Source organism: Onychomys torridus, chromosome 12, assembly GCF_903995425.1.
Source record: "Onychomys torridus chromosome 12, mOncTor1.1, whole genome shotgun sequence".
Taxonomy (NCBI): Eukaryota; Metazoa; Chordata; class Mammalia; order Rodentia; family Cricetidae; genus Onychomys; species Onychomys torridus.
The window spans coordinates 15,514,766-15,534,876 of NC_050454.1; the positions used below are offsets into that span (position 1 = coordinate 15,514,766).

General features: G+C 42.7%; 1 protein-coding gene across 1 annotated transcript in view; it reads left to right on the forward strand.

Annotated features, from left to right (window-relative positions):
- Nucleotides 1-20,111, forward strand: part of Hacd2 (3-hydroxyacyl-CoA dehydratase 2) — a 103,198-nt gene that overhangs the window by 60,364 nt on the left and 22,723 nt on the right. Inside the window, exon 4 of the mRNA XM_036204006.1 lies at nucleotides 6,079-6,167. Within this exon, the coding sequence (XP_036059899.1) occupies nucleotides 6,079-6,167 (89 nt within the window). The remainder of the gene's footprint in view (nucleotides 1-6,078; nucleotides 6,168-20,111) is intronic.

Consider the following 20,111-nt stretch of genomic DNA (forward strand, 5'->3'; position numbering starts at 1 on the left):
AGGAGCAGGCATGTTGAGTGTGCGCTTAGATCAGGGCCTCAGCAACTGTTTGCTGGGTGTCGGTGAGATCAGTTGCAGTGGTTCTAAGAGCTGAACACGTGTGGGGAAGTGGGTGAGTCTAAGTAATCAGGCCCCTGGCTCCTGATGCAGGGGTGCCTAAAGCAGGCCAGTAGTCACTAGACAGCGTTAACTAGCTTCTGGTTTGGGAATACGCCATAGGCATGCACTCTTGGATATCGCTGATGAAGAATTCAAATTGATAGTAAACTGGAAAGTGATTTGGCAGTGTGTTTCAAGAGCTGTAAAAATGTTCATACCATTTGACTTACTACTTGTGCTCTTGAGAAACTGCCCCAAGAAAATAGTTCTTGAACAAATCTATGCTCAAAAATTCTAAGTTGTGCCAGGCAGTGGTGCACGCCTTTAATCCCAGCACTCAGAAGGCAGAAGTAGGCGGATCTTTATGAGTTCGAGGCCAGCCTGGTCTCCAAGGCGTGTTCCAGGAAAGGTGCAAAGCTACACAGAAAAACCCTGTCTCGAAAAACAAAAACAAACAAACAAAAATTCTAAGTTGTTTATAGTATTTTATTCCTTCACTTACTATAGCAAGGAATTTGTGGTAATGAAAATGGGTAAATATATTCACTCAAAGAAATAGTATCATTCAAAGTATTTTGAAGAATATAAAAGAAATATATGAGGGTAAACAGTACAAAGATCCCTAGCATTAGTATTCATATGTATTTTTAAATATACTCAGAGGGCTTTCAAGGTGGCTCAGCCTACTGGTAAAGTACATGCTGGGCAAGCCTAACGACCTGAGTTCAGTCCCTGGAACTCACATAAATGTTGAAGGAGAGACCCAAACTCCACAAATTGTCTTCTGACCTCCACATGAATGTTGTAGCACACACATCACATCATACCATACATACACAATAGTAATAAATACATTTTTAAAAATAAAGATAAAAAAGGAATAAATCATTGTTTTTGAATTTCAAATTTTGTTTCTAAGGAAAACTTTGATTTTTTTATTTAGCATCTTTGAAAGGAAAGCAAATATACTCTTATTATCTAGAAAAGTGTGCTTTGTGGTAAAGAAGGAGTGAGTAAGAATCCTTTGTTGGGCTGGGCATGGTGGAACATGCCTTTAATTTCAGCAGGCAGATAGATCTTCGAGAGTTTGGGGCCAGCCTAGTCTACATAACAAGTCCTAGGACAGGATTACATAGAAAGATCCTGTCTCCCAAAACACAGTCCCTTGTTGGAGACTGGAGAGATGACTTACCAGTTAAGAACACTTGTTCTTGCAAAAGGCCAAGCAAGGTTCAGTTCCCAAGTTCACCACCATCCGTACTTGTAGTTCTAGGGGATCCGCTCTTTTCACTCCCTCAGACTCCAGGCACACATGTGGTGCACACACAACAGATGTGCAGGCAAAATGTTCATACGCATTAAATAAATCTTAAAATATAAAATAAAAGAATCCCTTGTGGGTGTGGGATGTACCTTGGTGATAAAATGCCTGCCTAGCCTGCACCCCAGAGTCCATCGTTGTGTGTGTGTGGGGGGGGGGGGGTTCCAATGTTCAGTTTAGTTGCACTTTTCTTCCAGACTCTCCAAAGTCTATTTGAAGTCACACTTCTAAGCATTCTAATTTTGGCCACAGATAAGGATCTCTGCAATCCCTGTTTATTAGGAAGCTGTGCCACTATTACAGATGAATAAATAACCATTTGGATTATTACGGCATCTTGCATGGTTTGGTTATTATAAGTCAGTTTCCCAGCACTCGATTCCTGATGGGGAATGAGATAGAATCAGTTTTGAGCTTACAACTCTGAAGTCCGGACTGAACCTCATGAAGACACAACAGCATCCTGGAGCATTGTGAGAAACACCAGCAGCTCAGCGGCACGGCACACTGTTTAGTGGTCAAGGAAGTCGGACAGAAATTAAGGGCAAAGCCATAGTTTTATGTGATGAGCTGGTCTTTGAGTAAGAGCAGGAGGAAGCAGCAGCAGCTAGAAACTTTCATCTTAAAAAACAAATGCTTGCTGCTCATAAAAATCTAATTCTCCAGCTCTTTTGTAAAACTTACTCGAGGTATTATCTAAATGTTTGATTCACTAATTAGCTTCTTTAGCTGTGTTACATAATTATGTAACCAGGCTTTGCACTTCACTCATACTTATTTTTAATAACATCTCTTTATTCAGATATAATCCACCCATTTAGAGTGCATAATGAGTTGTGCAACCATTACCACAGTCAATTTTAGAACATTTTCATTACCCCAAAAGGAAATCCATTAACACTCACTTCCTATTTCCCCCAAAATTCCAGCCTTAGGTAACCACAGATCTTCTTTCTATCATACAAATTTGTGTGGCCTTTTACCATTGACTTCTTATAATTCAGTATAGTAGCTTGAAGATTCATCAATATTGTGGCATATATCAGTACTTCATTTCTTTTTACATTTGTTTCATTTTTAATATAATTTTAATTCTTTGAGAATTTCAAGCATGTATATCTCTATTTTATTCTATTTTTAATTTTTATTAATTAATTAATTAATTAATTTTTTATTTTATTTTTTCCGAGACGGTTTTTCTGTAGCTTTGGAGCCTGTCCTAGACTAGCTCTGTAGACCAGGCTAGCCTCGAACTCACAGAGATCCACCTGCCTCTGCCTCCCAAGTGCTGAGATTACAGGCATGCGCCATCACCGCCCAGCTCTATTTTTAATTTTTATTAATTTACTTTATGTGTATGGATGTTTCATTTGCCTGCGTATCTGTGTATCACTTGCATCCCTGGTGCCCACAGAAACCAGAAGAGGGTATCAGATCTCCTGGAACTGGAGTTACAGACAGCTGTGAGCAGACATATGGGTTCTAGGAATGGAACCTGGGTCCTCTAGAGAAACAACCAGGCTTTTTATTTCTGAGCCATCTCTCTAGCCCTGTATTTATATTAATCTTTGTTTTTAAGAGTATATCACATTTTGTTTACCATTCATCTGTTAATAGACACTTACCCCTACTTCTTGGTTCATATATACCACTATGAACATACATAAACATATTTTTGTGGAAACATAAATTGTGTGTGTGTGTGCGCGTGCACACTCATGGGTGCGCCTGTATAGGTGTGATGTGACTCGGTGTTTAATACTTTGAGGCACTGACCACTGTCCAGAGTGACTGTACCATTTCACAGTCTAAACAGATATGCTGTGCTGGCTGGTGTGGAGTAAATCTCATTTGATTTTGATTTGTGTCTCCTGAAGACTAATGATGTTTAGTGGCTTTTCACATCCCTCTCGAATATTTTTTTTTAATTTGGTTGTTTTTTTCATTATGGAATTGTAAATTTTTTTCATATGTCAGATAAGATTACAGATCTTTTCCTGTCTGTGGTATGCTAGAGTTCCATCATGGTGACTGAAGGGCTATTCTGGCTTACACTTTCATTCCATGGTCATTTGGCTGCATTACTGTGGGGCTGTGAAACAGTGTCACAGCAGAAGTAACATGGGACAAAGGGGCTATTTCTCTGATGATGGCAGGATGCAAGAAAAACACAAAAGCAAGACAAGATCCAGAGACAGTACGTACCCTCTCAAGGCATACCCCAGTGACCTATCTCCTTCAGTTAGGCCCTACCTCCTGAGGTCTTTCACTTGTCAAGGAACCCTTCAGTGGATTAGCTCATTGATGAGGTCACTTGGGCACTTTTAGCTCGTCTCTGAACATTGTTACATTGGGCACCAAGGTTCATATCCAAACTGGAACACAGCTGTGTTCACTTCCTTTTAGGTATCCTTTGAAGCACACAAGCTTTTGGGTTTTATGAGCCAATTGTATTTTTTTCCTTAGTGCCGTATCTCATAAACTGTTATGTGACTCAAACCTTCAAGATTTATACCTGTTTTCTGCTGAGTTTTAGGGTTTCAGCCAGCCCTGAAGGTTTTGATAGCGCCCCCCCCCTCCATGTGGGGTTGTGTGTGGATGTATTTGTGTCTGTGTTTGTTTGCACATGCATGACTAGGACTCAAACCTAGGACCTTGCTAGGCAAATGCTCTGACACTGAGTTGTACCTCAGCCTTGAGTTAATTTCTTTCTTAGTTTTTTAAAATAGTGTATGTGTCAGTGTGCTTGTGCCACATGTGTGCGGGTGCCCAAGGAGGTCAGAAGAGATATCAGGTTCCCTAGAGCTGAACTTACTGGACAACCCACTCAACACGGGAGCTAAGAATCCAGCTGGAAGAACAGGAAGCATTCTTAACCATTATGCCATCCCCTCAGTTCTTGAGTCAGGTTTTATATATAAGTCCTTTGTTTTCACCTGTAAGTACTCAGTTGTACCAGTTGTTGAAAATAAAATCCTTTTTCTATGGAATTGACTTGTATGTTTATTGAAAATCAACTGACTGTAAAAGTTCTTGTCTAGACTCAATATGTATTCCATTTACCTATCTCTGTATTTGTATTTCCTTCCATTCGTTCTACATGTCTCTATATTCCAAACATTGTGTTTGACATTCCCATGATATTTGCTTTGAGGAACCAAACTATTCCTCTTCAAAGCCCATGAATCTTTATAAAGATCCATTGTTTAGCATGATAGAACATCCCTTAAGTAGACACAAAGTGATTTCCTGTTTAGCCAACCCTGTGGTGACAGTTGTAGTTTCATCTGACTCGTACCTGGTCTTTGGCAAGTTGTTCTTTGTCCTGCTGTATAAATGTTCAGAGGACTGTATTTTAGGGAGCTTGAAGAATAGAAATGGTGTAGGCTAGCCAGTGAGTGTGCTGAAGAATAGAGATGGTGTAGGCTAGCCAGTGAGTGTGCTGAAGAATAGAGATGGTGTAGGCTAGCCAGTGAGTGTGCTGAAGAATAGAGATGGTGCAGGCTAGCCAGTGAGTGTGCTGAAGAATAGAGATGGTGCAGGCTAGCCAGTGAGTGTGCTGAAGAATAGAGACGGTGGAGGATAGAGATGGTCCACTGACTGTGCTGAAGATAAGGTTGACTTTAAAGTTAGAAAGACACTGCAGAATTTCCCATGTTCAACCTCAAGGGTCTAGCAAGTAAGAATAGGCCTTGGCAGTAGTGGGGTCAGACAGAATCAGAAGAGCTGCTGGCTTCCAAATCTTGTTTTAGAACAGTTCTATGCTAGTTTAAAGTCACAAAGAGAAAAGAATGTTTCCAGATGATGATTTATTTGGGGGTTTAAGGAGGCAAGAATGCTACATGTGGCTTGTGTCTAGGTAGGGGTCATGGTTCTAGCATTTGAAGCCAAAGAATTATAAGTTTAGCAGAATTTGATGGTTATTTAAAATAAAGATGTTCTCATATTATAAACTGAGTGCATTGGTAGGATAATTGGACTTATGTTTGCAGTGAACAAGGTGAGAAGAAATTGTTTTAAAATAATAAACTTTGCCGGGCGGTGGTGGCTCACACCTGTAATCCCAGCACTCCAGAGGCAGAGGCAGGTGGATCTCTGTGAGTTCGAGGCCAGCCTGGACTACAGAGTGAGTTCCAGGACAGGCTCCAAAGCTACACAGAGAAACCCTGCCTCTAAAAGCCAAAATAAATAAATAAATAAATAATAAAATTTTTGATTTTGCTGGGCTTGTTGGCCAAATATTCAAGTTTGATAGCCAGGAACTTTGAGCCTTAGACACAAGTAGGACTGATTTCCTGCGCAGTTGCTTAGTCATCATGAAAGCCATATTAGAAAATGAACCATCAGAGCCCCTGTTCAATGGTTGGGTGGTGCTTTTGTTTTGACTGTAAGTATCAGCAATGCTGTAGTTGGTCACTGACTCTGAAGACTTAAGAAAGGTGGCCAGCTTTCTCAGTTGTCACCAACAGTGTTACTGCTTTGAGGCAGGAAAAAAGGTTTTAGTGGCATTGCCAGAGTTAATCTGTAGCAGCATAGGTAAATTTCAGTTTCTACAGAGAGTGTTGACTGTAGACATTTCAATTGGGAAGTTTTGGAAAACATATTATGTGATAAAACTTAGTACAGTACATTAATTTATCATCCTAAATTTCTTTCAGGAATTGTGCCATCTTCTGTTGTCCTGACTTCTTTCCAGGTGATGTCAAGAGTTTTTCTAATATGGGCAGTAACACATAGTGTCAAAGAGGTAAGTAAAATAAATATTAGCAGTGAGCTTTTCTTGTACATGTTTGTTATGGCTGAAGATAGAACTCCAGATCATTTAAAACAGCCAAGTTAAAGTTTACGTATACTGCTGCAGTTGGGTTAGAAGGGAAAACATACCCCAGTCTTCATTGTTGCTCAAGAGCCAGTTGAATCCTAGTTGAAGACCTGCAGCCTCACTTCCCGTGGAGGTTTGGTGTGCAATTCAATTATCAGCAGCTCAGTTGGTGTCTGTCTATAGGCAGCATGTTGGTCCTGCATCATTTGGAGAGAATGGTACCAAGAGAAGCAAACTTGTTTCTAGCCCACCAGTCTGGGCTAATGGCATTTCTACATGTGCCAGGTATAGATGCTCATACAGGGCCTTGGGGTCCAGGAGCACTCACCACCAGAACTGGGGGAAGAAAACTGTCATTCCCTCGGGTGTGAATCCATAACCAAGCACTGGTTTATTTCACGTTGTTTTGAGGAGGGTTCTGCTGTTCTGTGTTAGTTTTTTCTCACTGATATTACCTGGAGGTGGGGTATTGGCAAGGACAAGGACTCATCTTTAGCTTACAGTTGCTTCAACCTGTTAGCATCATCATGGGATTCCCTGGGGTTCTAGTGATTGCTTATCTATTAACTTTAACCTTAAACTATCATTTTGTTATGTTCACATGGAATTAGCCTATCTATGGACTTTACTTACTAATCTCTCTCTCGTTCTTTCAAGATCTATCCAAACTTATCACGTAGGAAGAATGCAAAATGATTGTGTACCTACTCTTAGTAACTATAGTTTTAAAAGTTGAAACAGGAAAATAAATTCTAGTGTAGCATACAGCCCTTTGTTCTCATTCTTAATTGCTACATAGTTAGGAAAGTTGTGGTACTTATAATATACCATGTAATGTCTTCCTTACTTCAGAGTCCTTTTACACATTCCTTCCTTCCTTCCTTCCTTCCTTCCTTCCTTCCTTCCTTCCTTCCTTCCTTCCTTTTGTTATTGGTTTTGTTTTGTTTTGTTTTTTTCCCCCGACAGGGTTCCTCTGTGTAACCCTGGCTGTCCTGGAACTTGCTCTGTAGATTAGGCTGGCCTTGAACTCACAGATCTGCCTGCCTCTGCCTCCCTGGTGCTGGGATTAAAGACATGCGCCACTAAGGCCCAACTAAGGTTTTGTTTTTGTTTTTTTCCTGTAATTTTATGTGGTGTGCTGAGGCAGAGCTCAGAAACCTTTCAAGATCGGACTTTTATGTTGATGTAAGTCACTCCCTCTCTCCTCCCCTTTCCTCCCTTTCTTTTACAAAAAAAAACGGGCTCTTGTGCAGCCCAGGCTGACCTCAAACTTAATTCTCTAGAATCTCTGACCCTCCTGTTTCCACCTCCCAAATGTGCCACCACACCCAGCTTGAGGTGTTTTAGGGGACTGTATAGGATGTGTATCCTCTCTTGACATTTTAATTCTTTACCCATGGGATACCAGCGACACCAGTGCTCAGGATATGCTTGTGGACTAAAGGTGATCAGAGGGTTTTCTCTTACACCATAAGGACCCACTCTTCAGCTTGGGACACCTCAGTGGCATGGTTGTTGAGAAAGTATCTTAGGTGGGCCTGATGGTGCTCACCTGTAATCCCAGCACCTTCAATCCCAGGCAGAAAGCAGGCTGATCTCTGTTTAAAACCAGAGAGACCCTGTCTCAAGGGGAAAAAAATGTTTCTCTATACTAAAGCTTTTCCTTTCCCTAATGTAGTAAATATCCTCCTCCCTCCGTTTCCTTTTAAAGAGGTTATACACACAAACAAAGAAAAACTGTGGTACAGCAGTCAGCATGGAGGCGAGAGGGGCGTTACCACAGGCACTCCACAACTCTGGCTGACCTTGTCCTTCCCCAAGTTTCCTCCTGTCTGTCCCAGATCTCAGCTGCCTGCTTCCACATCTGGCTTCTGCTGGTACTTGCTTCCTCACTCTCTGCCTGGGTCTGAGTGTGAGTCTTCTCATTGAACTGAGACAGGGCCAGGATCTTTAAAATGAAGTGCAATGGGCAAGATTCACTTTCTGTTTCCCACCTTGACTCTCTTCAGAAACAAAAACCCACCTATCCTTGCTTGTTTTGAAACAGCTAAGCTTGGCCTCAGACTCCTAGACACCCAGCTTGATCACTGCTCTTTTCTGTCCTTGACCCAGCCCTCTGCAAAACCCACTCCAAATCCTCCTGGGTTTTTAGAGTAAGAGTGCTGTGGAGAATAGCTGGGGGAGATGTTCAAGGCCTCCAGCCAAGGGCAGTGGAGAAGCTCTGCACTCTGCTGGAGGTGACTGGCCTAAGATAAAACTAAACCCCAAAGAGAGAGAGAGCCTCAACTCCTTTCCTTACCATTTGTGCCCCACATTCTCTTTGACTCACTCCAGGCAACTCGTTTATTTGGCGCCCCTTTGTGGGAGCTCTGGGCTTCCTGACATTTACTTTACTATTCTTGCCATTCAACAAATATGTCGAAATCAGTATTTAAGGAAGTAGTGTCCGGTGCCTTATTACTGTATTAATTATTGTTTGATACATTATAATTTACAGAAAGTTTTCTTTTTTGATCTTGACCGCAGCCTCTGGAGGTAGCTTGGGCCCTCCGTTAGAGTTTGGAAGCTAGAGAGGCAAAATGACTTTCGCACCAGCAAAGTGCAGATTTGGAGGTAGACTTCTGAGTCCAGGGTCTTGACAGCGAATCAGTTACTTACCTTCCTCTTAGCTTTCTCCCTCCTTGTGGAGTAGAGGGCCCCTGCCAGAGATCCAGGCCCTGCTTCCTCTTCCACAGTTCATTTTCCCCTGTGCATATTGAGGTGTGACTCTGCCATTAAATCCCTTGGACACCGTGTGCCGATGGGCAGCGGCGGCGGTCAGGTTTTCTCTGCAGTGTATGTGTACGCTTTTGTTACATGGCATTCTACTTTCCTTTCTCTTGCTGTGATCAAAACACCTTGACAGAAGCAGCTTTAAGGAGAAAGAGCTTTTCCACTTACAGTTCCAGATTATAATCTGTCACTGTGGTAAGTCAAACAGGAACATGGAGGGGCTTGTCACATCTAATCAGGAACAGGAAGAGCACAGATGTATACATCTTCCTATTACTCAGCCCATTCTATACTGCTGTGATCCAGGACCCAGAAGAAGGAGATGGTGCCACCCACAGTGGGCTGCGCCCTCCCACATCAGAATCAATTGAGACAGACCCCCATAGGCATTCATCTAGACCAGTGCTCTCAACCTTCCTAATGCTGTGACCCTTCAATATAGTTCCTCATGTTGCGGTGACCCCCAGCTATAAGATTATTTTCATTGCTACTTCATAACTGTCATTCTGATTATATAACCGTAGTACTCATACTTCGAAACTGTAATTTTGCTACTGCTATGATCATAATATTTTTAGAGATTTCCCAAAGGTTGTGACCCACAGGTTGAGAACCTCTGATCTAGACAATCCTTCACTGAGACTCTTCTCGGGTCATGTCAAGTTAACAAGTTAAATTAACTATCACATAAAGTCCCATGGCTCCTAGGCTGGCCTTGAACTCCCTTGTAGCTGAGGATGCCCTTAAACGCTTATCCTTCCATCTCCACCTTTAGTCTGTGACCCCTGGCCTGTACTACCACGCCTGGTTTATACAGTGTTGGGGACTGAACCCAAGCTTTCACGAGCTCCCCAGCCCTACTTCTGAAGTTTTGCTCTCGTGGCTCTTGGGTGAATCTCTAATTCACTGACTTCTCTCATTAAAGTTCTAAGACGTTTACACTTAGGCCAGAATTACTAAGAATATTTATTTAAAATGCAGGTTTCACCGGGCGGTGGTGGCGCACGCCTTTAATCCCAGCACTCAGTAGGCAGAGGCAGGTGGATCTCTCTGAGTTCTAGGCCATCCTGGTCCACAGAGTGAGTTCCAGGAAAGGTGCCAAAGCTACACACAGAAAGCCTGTCCCAAAAAGCCAACAAATAAATAAACAAACAAACAAATAAATAAAATTTTTTAAAACGGCAGATTTCGGGTCCCACTCCGGATATAGAGGATGTCTGGGCCCAGGGCCAAGGAATGGCTGTTTTCAGATACCTTCTGAATTCTCAGCTCTGAGAAATGCCCTAAGGAGATCCGTGTCCTCTTGGTCTCACCTCCTTTCTGAGTCCTCATTCCCAAATCCAAGAGCCCTAAGCTCCTTCTTAGATGAGTTGTTCACATGTTGATCTGTAAGAAGGAGACGCAATTGAGTATACTGTAAGGGAGCAGCAGGCTAGACAGTGACTAGCACCCCCTGCAGTTTTTTAAAGCTTGTGTTCATGTGATATTTTTATCAACTAACAACAGATACTTTTGAAATGCTATATTTAAATCATACTAAACAAAGTTTTTATATTAAAACACTAGTGAGTTAGATGAGTATTTCTCACATTCTAATAGTGTGTACAAAAGTAAACTAGACATTTTGTTAGAATATATATTTGATTTATAGAGATCTAGGATTGGGTCTTTTCTGGGTATGTTCCTACCCATACACAGACACATACATACACATTTTTTAAAAATTTTTTAAAAGATTCATTTAGTTATTTTATGTGTATTTTATGTGTTTTGTCTGCACATATGTATGTATGTACCACATGTGTGCCTCATACCCTATGGAGGTCAAAAAAGGGGATTAGATCCCCTGAAACTATAGTTTGTGAACCACTGTGTAAGTGCTGGGAACTGAACCTGGGTCCTCCAAAATAAGTATTCTTAACCACTGAACCATCCCTCTAGCCCCACATACACATCTTTTTAAAAAAAATAAAATAAGAAAGTCACACACTTCCAATATATAGTGGCACAGAGAAGGGAGGACTTGGCATCCAAAGGGTTTGGGATCAGTGCAGTACTGGAACTTAGTAGGGCAAACATCCAGGGTGTGGAGGAGCTACAGCAGCCTTGAGCGACCCTGCTCTTGGGGTCTTCCCATTTGTAGCTCATGTGTTTTATTTCTCAGGCTAGCTCCACTGGGCTCCATTCCTGTTATGTCAGTTAACTTCTGTTCTACCGACAGAAATACCCAGGAATGCAGGGTTCTGTAATTCTCCCGTTATCACGTCTCTATACAAAGTCCAGGCATTCTAACTCCTTAGGAGGGAAGTCAGTGGCTGGAGCTGGGGATGTAGCTGGAGTGCTTGTCTAGCATTCAGTAAGCCCAGTTCATGAACAAGATGTGGCAGTTTATGCATGCAAAAGAATCAGAAGTTCAAAATGACCATCAGTTATACAGGGATTTGGAAGGTAACATGGGATATTTGAGGTCTTGTCTCAACAACAGTGAAAGGTCAGTAGTGGGCTGTACTAGCTACTGTTCCAGAGGACCTAGGTTCAGTTCCCAGCACCCACAAGATGGTGATGGCTCATAGCCATCTATAACCCCAGTTCTGGAGATTCTAATGCCCTCTTCTGACTTCTGAAGTCACTGCATCCACATGGTGCATGTACGTCCCAGCAAACCATAAACTAAAATAAATAAACTTTTAAAAAAAGAGTCTATTGCTACAGTTTTAAATGATAATAGTGTCCATCCCCTGGCTTCCAGGGTGTTGTGGTGGCCTCCCTAGGAATTTCCTTCTACCTCCACCCCCCCAGTACTGGAAAGTCACAGGATGGCAGAGGGTACACAGAGCCATATGGGATTCCTAATTGAGGGAGATAATGGATAGACAATCCTAAGATGGCAGGCTCCAGAGATCCCTATTTTATTCTTAAAGATCTAAGGAAATCCTTAGACCTTTAAACCACAGGAAAGAAGCATGGGAAGTCCAGCTGCTTCACACTATGGCCCTAGCTCCACGGTGCCCACAGCAGTCCTGGAGGTTGTGTAGGAGGTCTCCACCTGAGACAGTGCTGGACAGAAGCTCTCTTCCTGGGACTTCTCTAAAACTGTGCCTGCCATCGTACTATTTTTCAGGTAATAGAATTCAGCATTCTAGAACATGGAGGCTTAGTGCATGTTTATGTACGTGAGGCAGTTGGTGATTTGTCTGTGACACTTGCAATTTAGGACAGAACACTTCAGCTTCCTGAGGCCTTTCTTGTCTGTCCTGCTCCTCCCTCACAGTTGTAAAGTAAGACTGAAGCTAGAGATCCCAGGCAGCAGCAGCTAGGGAGCTCGGAAAAAGGCCACTGTAAGAAGAAGGGCTCATCCTCAGCAGTGGTCTCCTCCTTCCTTCCTGCCCTCTTCTCTTTCATTCTTCCATGTGGGCCCTCCGGCTAGCCTCATAGAGTTCACATGCTGCCCCTCCGGCCACTGGAGGTCTAATCGTGGTGTGCCACCCACCAGCATGTGAGCTGAGGCAGGAAGAGCAGCTCTGTACCCTTGGTGTTCAAGGGGGGATGAGATACTGTGTCTGGAGGGGTGTCATTGTCTTCTTGAATGCTGTGCTGCGCTATGGCGGTCTCTCTCATGCTTCCCACAGTGATACTTATCCATCTCATACTATTGAGACACAACTCAGTATCCTCTAGTCCCCTTGAAAGCTAGGCATCTAACATTCTCCCATCCCATCTATTTCTTTACTTTCTATTTTAAATACTCCTGTAGGTGGATGCACATCACCTTCACTTTTAAAATTAGCCCACTCCTAGAGGCAGAAACTTCATTATTTGATTGTTAACCAGGCACTGTCAAACTTTAGACAGCTCTTGGGGAAAGGCAGCACACTAGAACATCATTTCCACATCTGATAATTGTGGGCACTTAGTAATGTGCTTCTTATCGCTGCTAAATTGCTCTTTTGCCGTTGCCTGGCTTGGGTGATTGTGGCAGAACCAGAATGTCTGTTTTTCTCTCTATTTTCTGCTTGCTGATTTCTAATATTCTACTTCAAAATATTAAAAATACTTAGATTCATTAGGTTTGGCCCAGGCTCACTTCTGCCATTTCCTGCTGCCTCCTTCTCCCACAGTCTTAACCCCTCTCAGCTCTTATCAGACTCCCTGGGGCAAATTTGTCATTCAAATTAGCATGTCCTCTGGTGATATTTCCGTGGTTGTTTGTTTACAAACCACAACCATCTTTAAACTATTCAACATTATCACCACTCCATATAGAATGCAGCCAACCCCGCCGCTATCAGTTTATAGTCAGTTAAGTTCAAGCTCAGCCAGATCAGGAAGTTGATTGTTTCCCTTAGCATCAGACCTTTTCTGCTGTGATTCACACTGCACTCTGCATCGTCCTCAGCCTAGGAGTTCCCTACAAAGAACCTAGCCTGTGAAGCTTCTTGTGGTATTTCTTTTGCTTTCTCATCCCTGGGGCTCAAATCTGATACACAGCTTCCCTGGGTGTCAGATTCAGCATGAGAAGAAACAGCACCAGATCAATTGTCTAGAAGCCTATACATGTCTTCATTCGGAGAAATGCCATTCAGAGGAGGAAGGGCTGGGACTGGCAGGGAGTGTCCTGGTCACTTTACTGAGGCCCCTCAGGAGCTGGAGCCAGGCTTGCCTTAGCCTGCCCTGGCAGCTCCAGGCCTTTCAGGCTACAGAGAGACCTGCTTCTTTCTCTGCTTTAGATCCCAGATTTCAGAAGGTTTTGTGCATTTTGTATTTTAGTGTTTTAAAGTACTAATGTTTCTCACATTATAATAGATATTATGGATGCATCAGTGGAGTGCTCTACATCATTCCTATCTTTGATAATTCTGGCAAAGTAGCTTATTGGAATGCATCTTCTTCAAGCATATGTACCACTGGGCTGTCTTTAGTAGTGGGCAGTGTATTCAGGGCCAAATCTGGTCACTTGCACACAAATGCTTGGCTTTTGACATCAAGGGAGCAAGAGTGAAGAGAGAAAAGTGTTGCTTGAACTTAAAGTAATAGTTCCCCAAATAAACAGATGCAACTGGCTGGGAGCGACCTGAGCCATGACATGCAGGACAAAGCATGTGTCAGGAGCTATGCCCACAGTTGTGATGTCAGTGGAGGGTTGTTAGTGAGCTCCAACACTCATCTTCGGTTTTCATGTGAAGTGCCTTAAGATGCTGGTTTACACGCGCTGTGCATACAGAGTTCTGCTCCCTCCTTTATTTCATCCAGTTAGATTGTCATGTGTGCCTTTTCTCATGTTTAATGAATGACCATAATACTTTTTCAAAAAAGCAGCAGAAAACTTAGGAGTATTCGGTATGTTGTTCTTCCAATAAAGGATTGTTAATTTTAATCAAATCCTGATAGTGGGGGTAGCATTCCTGGCCCTCTCCCCATATGGTGCAGAGGTAGCAATTGTCGGTTCTAAAGGCCAGTCACAGGCCACAGGGGTCTCAGCCTTCATAGAGATTATTCTCTGTGACAGCGTGTCCCAGGCTCGCCCTTGTTGAGAAACCTATCACATGCTGTATTGAGTGAAATGGTGCCGGTGGAGTAGAGTGAGCACATTCTCTGGATGGGTTTAGAGATCCTTGTTTCCCACTGTGAAAGTTAATGATCGGCATACGTCGTCGTGAGCATTGCTAAGATATGTCACCTATACAGTGCTTTTAAGTAGGAGTGTTCTGCAGTATATTGAATGGCATTCTTACAACATTGATTACTATTCATTTAGAAACTTTAATTTTTGGGAAGAACTCTCTCTCTCTTATTACTTACTTCTTTGGCAGAGCAAGCAGTTTCTTATACACTGTAGCTTTTTTCAAAACATTTATTTTGAAGCCTGGATATGGAAAACATAAGAATCTTGGTGTTTTTTACCCACTGAGAGATGTCCTGCACAGTGAACGCAGTCAGGTGACTGTCCATTGGCAGTCCTACGGTTCACAGGAGAACCTGGAGAAGTTACTCCCATCCTTAGGCTTCTGGGAAAGACAATGTGTTCAGGAAAGAGTACTCAGTAACCATTTTTTACTTTATCTTAGCAGAACACTCATGTTCAAATTGTCACTATAAGCGGTGATGTACCATACAAGAAGTAAGGCATATTACTAAATTGTCTGCATTTTCCAGAGAGGACCCCTTTCAAGTCTGGCGTAAAACCCTGGTGCACTTCTGGATTTTGTAAGATGGACTTGATTCTTGTGTGGATGCCGTGTGTGCATGTGCAGGGCCTGCTTTGCCAAAACGGGGAGCTAATCACCAGTATCCTGGGCTTGATACTTGGCCAGGCTTAACTTTGGTTCTCTTCAGAGTGCTGCCATAAATGTTTGTTTGAAACAGGACAAATTCTGTCTGCTTCTCCCTTTGACCCCCTTTGCTCTGGCTCTACCAAAATAACCTGAATTTGAAAGTTGTCTCTTGCCTTCTGTGCTAGTGGCTGTCTTACTGGGTCAGCTGTAAAGGGTCTTCTCTTGAGTTCATGACTTCAAAAGAAGGTACAGGGGAACCCACATGGAGAAGCTGGTGAGACCTCAATAGCACTTTATAGATCTGGAGAGTTCAGAGCTTGTCAGACAGGCTCCATGCAATCACCTTACCATCTAGAGTCAAGGCACTCAGCTGGTGACAGGGACTGGTGAGAGCAGACCGTCTCATAAAAGCACTTACTGTATGCCTCAGCTAGTCATTGCCTGCCAGATCCAGTCTGAGTTTCTTACAAAAATGCAAAAATACAGATTTTTTATTAAAAAATGTGAAATCTCCCAATTTAAAAAACAAACAAACAAAACTAGTTCAAATATTTTTAAAGTGCTGTACAAGTCCAAACAGAACTTCTGTGGACAGAGAACACTGGGTACCATTCTCATCTTTGTTCCAAGAATTGGTACTTAATAGTTTTTATTTTTATTTCCTGTCTTTGAGACCTTTGTGCTCATTACATTGCACATAGCAGACCCTGTGGTATTCACAGTATGTATTGCCAGTGTGACGTCTTCCAGTGTCTAGTTGTTCCATGTCTGACAGTAATATCCCCCTCCCTGCCCCTGTATAGTTGGAAGTGTGAGTATACCCCAGCTCTTCCTTTAGGGTCACAGCAACCTGAGGCTGGGGACATTGTTCTCGAGCTGTAGTTGCTGTAACAGAAATAGTAGTTCATAGGATACTTACATTGGCTTAGGTATGTGGGACTACATACGGCCCCGTTCTGATGTAATCCCGTGCATGGGTTGTACTGATGGAAGTGGTAGCTGTGGGAAAACCTTTTAGTTAATAACACTCTTTGGAAGTGAGACTCGGCTAGGACTGAGGACAAATGTTGGTAAAGGCCAGCAGCTAGTACAAGCCCTGCAGCTGCACAAAGGCAAGCCTCCAGTTTCCATATGAGGAAACGAGGGTTCAGAGAAAAGAGTAACTTGCTCAAGGAGTGCATCTAAAAAGTCTGACGGTCTCTTTCCTTCCAGAGTTGCAGTAGGAGCTAGACAGAGTGACATGGTGATCAAGCTAGCCTATTTAAAGTACCCACGACCCTCTTTCATGCATTCTAGAAAATGGGCTGAATACACAGAAAGCCATAAAGCTAGACAAATGGAATAGTCAGACCTGCACGCTTGGCTATGTCGTAATGCAGAATTGGTTGTGCATTGCTTGTTGACTGCATGCTTATATGTTTTTCTTAGTGCATGTCAGAAAAGTTGATTTTGTACCTAAGAATTGTTTGTAGACCAAGATCATCATCCATATCAAAAGTAGTCCTCTGGGCTGGTAATACGGCTTAATGGGTAAAGGCCACCCACCATCAGGCCTGATAACCTGAGTCAGTCTCCAGGCCCCACATGGTATCAAGAGAGAACTGACACTTGGAAGTTCTCCTCTGACTTCTACACACACACACACACAAAATAAATAAACTCTTTTCTTTTCATTTTGTCTCTTTGTTTTCAAAGTACTCCTGGGGCCAGAGAGATTGGCTAGGTGGCTGAGAGCCCTGGCAGCTTTTCTAGAGGGTTCAAGTTCCATGCCCAGCACCCACATGTCCCCTCACAACTGTCTGTAACTCCAGTCTTGGGGGTCTGAAGCCCTCCTCTGGCCTCTGTAGATACTGCATACATGTGGTACACAGACATACATGCACACACCCACACATATAAAATAACAAATGTAATCCTGGGCTGACTGTGGTGGTGCATATCTGTAATCCCAACCAACATTTTGGAGGCTGAGACAGGAGGATTCTAAGTTTGAGACTAACCTGGGCTACATAGTGAGACTGTGTCTCAAGCTTCTGCCCCCACACAAAAGTCCTTAGTTACTGTTTTACAATGGTAAGGATTTTTTAATCAGTTTCCGTTGTCACTGTAGGCTAGAAAAATTTTGTGTTGATAACACATTTTTCTCACCTCTAAATGGGATAAATAGTGCTTTTTTCTTTGTATCACATAATTCATGTTGTCCATTAAAAATATTAGTATTTTAGCCAGACATGGTAGTGCAGGCATTTAACCCCAGCACTTGGAAGGCAAGGGCATGCTGATCTCTGTGAGCTCGAGGCCAGCCTGGTCTACAAAGTGAGTTCCAAGACAGCCAGGACTATGTAGAGAGACTCTATCAAAAAAAAAAGGTATTTTCTGGTTTATCATGTATCTTGTGACGGATTTAATCATAAGAGGTACTTTAATATGAAATTGTCATGTTAAAAGATAATTAATCCAAATGTCTTTTTTTAAACTACCAAATCTATATTTTTATATTTTACCAAAGATAAAATTCCCTTAAATAAATGACTAAAAGTTGCTTTTTTATTCAAGCTAAAGAAAGGACAGAGATTGTCCTGTCACAGTTTCCTGTCCTAGGCCCTCAGCCCGTGTGACTGGCTGGGTACCAGTGTAGGTCCCGTGTCCTCGAGGCTAAGTGCTGGGCTACAGGAGAAAAAAAAATGCAGTTGCTGCCCTCCGATTTCCAGCCTACACAGGTCAGGCCAAGTCAGGCGGCTGCAGACACTACCGTGGGCTGGATCATCAATAAAGCCAAGGGAAAAAGGGGTGCCCTGACCACTTGCCCTGCCTCACTTACCCCAACTGAATTATGTATCAGACTGTTAACACCACTTCTCAGAGGCCATGTCCACCTCCCACACTCATTTCTTTCCCTTTGTGGAGCGATCTAGAGGAAGTTCTCAGCACAGCCCTGGCGCTTAGAAGGGCTCAGTGAGTGTTCACTACATACTAGCCTTTACATAGACTGATCCTCTCAAGACAGTATAGTGATGACTTTCTGTGTAACCATTTCGAAGGCCTTTCTATATCCTGAGGTTCCTAACAGAGATATAATTGACTTTTCACATAGAAAGTAATATGTTCTTTATACTTATTAAAATAGTTTCACAGTAGCTGGTGAAAATTTCCACATAATTACTTTTATCCTACTTAAGGAATAATTATCCCTGCTAATGGGAACTATCATTATTATAATCATGATTATTATCCTAATCTAAAGCGTTTATTAAGAATTTGATTTTAGCTTCTAGCTAGGCTAGCCCTTCTTCAAAGCAAGTTTGTGGCCCACCCTTGGTGTTTTTATGCTCTAAGACAATAAAACGGCCAGCCCAGCTCAAGGCCAGCATCCAACCTGTTAGTCTTTCTCAAGGATCCTGATTGGTAAGTTTCTTTTATACACATTCATGTCTTTGCTAAGACTGTTTCATACCCTACCTCTTCCAGTGCGTCAGTTACATTTATTTGTAAATTGATTCCCAGGATAGTTGCTTCTTTTTTTGGTGGTTTTCTTTGTTTTTTGTTTTTATTCATTTATCTGTTATGTGTGTGGGTACAAGCAAAGTTTAGAGGACTAAATGTCCACTATGTAGAGTTCCAGTGGTCAAACTTGGGTCTTTGGACTTGGTGGCAAGTACCTTTACCCACTGAGCCATCTCACTGGACCTTCCTTTCAGTTTGAAAAAAGGTATCATTATGTAACACTGACTAGCCTGGGACTTACTGTAGATCAAGCTGTCCTCAGACTTGGAGCAATCTTCCTGCTTCTGCCCCCAAGTGCTGAGATTACAGGCATGAACACCACATCCAAATATAAGGGTTGTTTTCCATTTTTTTCTTATGTGTGTGGTGTGTGTATGTATATGTGTGCTTGCAGTATGTGTGGGCACACGTGAGTGTGCATATGTGTGCAGGTGCTCATGCATGTGGAGACCTCAGGTTGCTGTGTCTTTCTCAACCTCTGTCCACCTTGCTCTGTTGAGGGAGCATCTCTCAGTCAAACCCAGAGCTCTCTGCTATGGCTAGCCTCACTAGCCAGCTCACTCTAGGAGTCCTATCTGTGTCTTTTGTCCTCTTGCTTATGTGACAAGCGTTTGAACCACTGAGCCACCCTACAGCTTACAGCTAGATGATTTTTATCTTTTGGTTATTCATTTTATTTTTTGGAGACAGGGTCTCATTATGTAGCCCCGGCTGTCCTAGAGCTCACTATGTAGACTAGGCTAGCTTCACAAATATTCACTTGCCTCCTGAGTGCTGGGATTAAAGGCATGCACTACCATGCCTGGCCCCTAGATGATTCTTAAAAGATTATTTATGCTAGGGATGTGCTCCGGGATACCGTGCTTCCCAAGCACGCATGAGGCCTAAGGGTCAATCCTGATGTTGTAATTAGTTTTTCACATAGAAATTAATATGCTCTAGCAGGCAGCGGTGGCGCACACCTTTAATCCCAGCACTCAGGAGGCAGAGCCAGGCAGATCTCTGTGAGTTTGAGGCCAGCCTGGTCTACAGAGCGAAATCCAGGACAGGCTCCAAAACTACACAGAGAAACCTTGTCTTGAAAAAAAAAAAGAAAGGAAGGAATTAATGTACTCTTTGTGCTTATTAAAATGATTTCATAGTAGTTGATGAAAATTTCCACCTAGGAAAAAAGCAAGTTTATGCTGGGTGGTGGTGGCACGTGCCTTTAATCCCAGCACTCGGGAGGCAGAGCCAGGTGGATCTCTGTGAGTTCGAGGCAAGCCTGGGCTACCAAGTGAGTCCCAAGAAAGGCACAAAAAGCTACACAGAGAAACCCTGT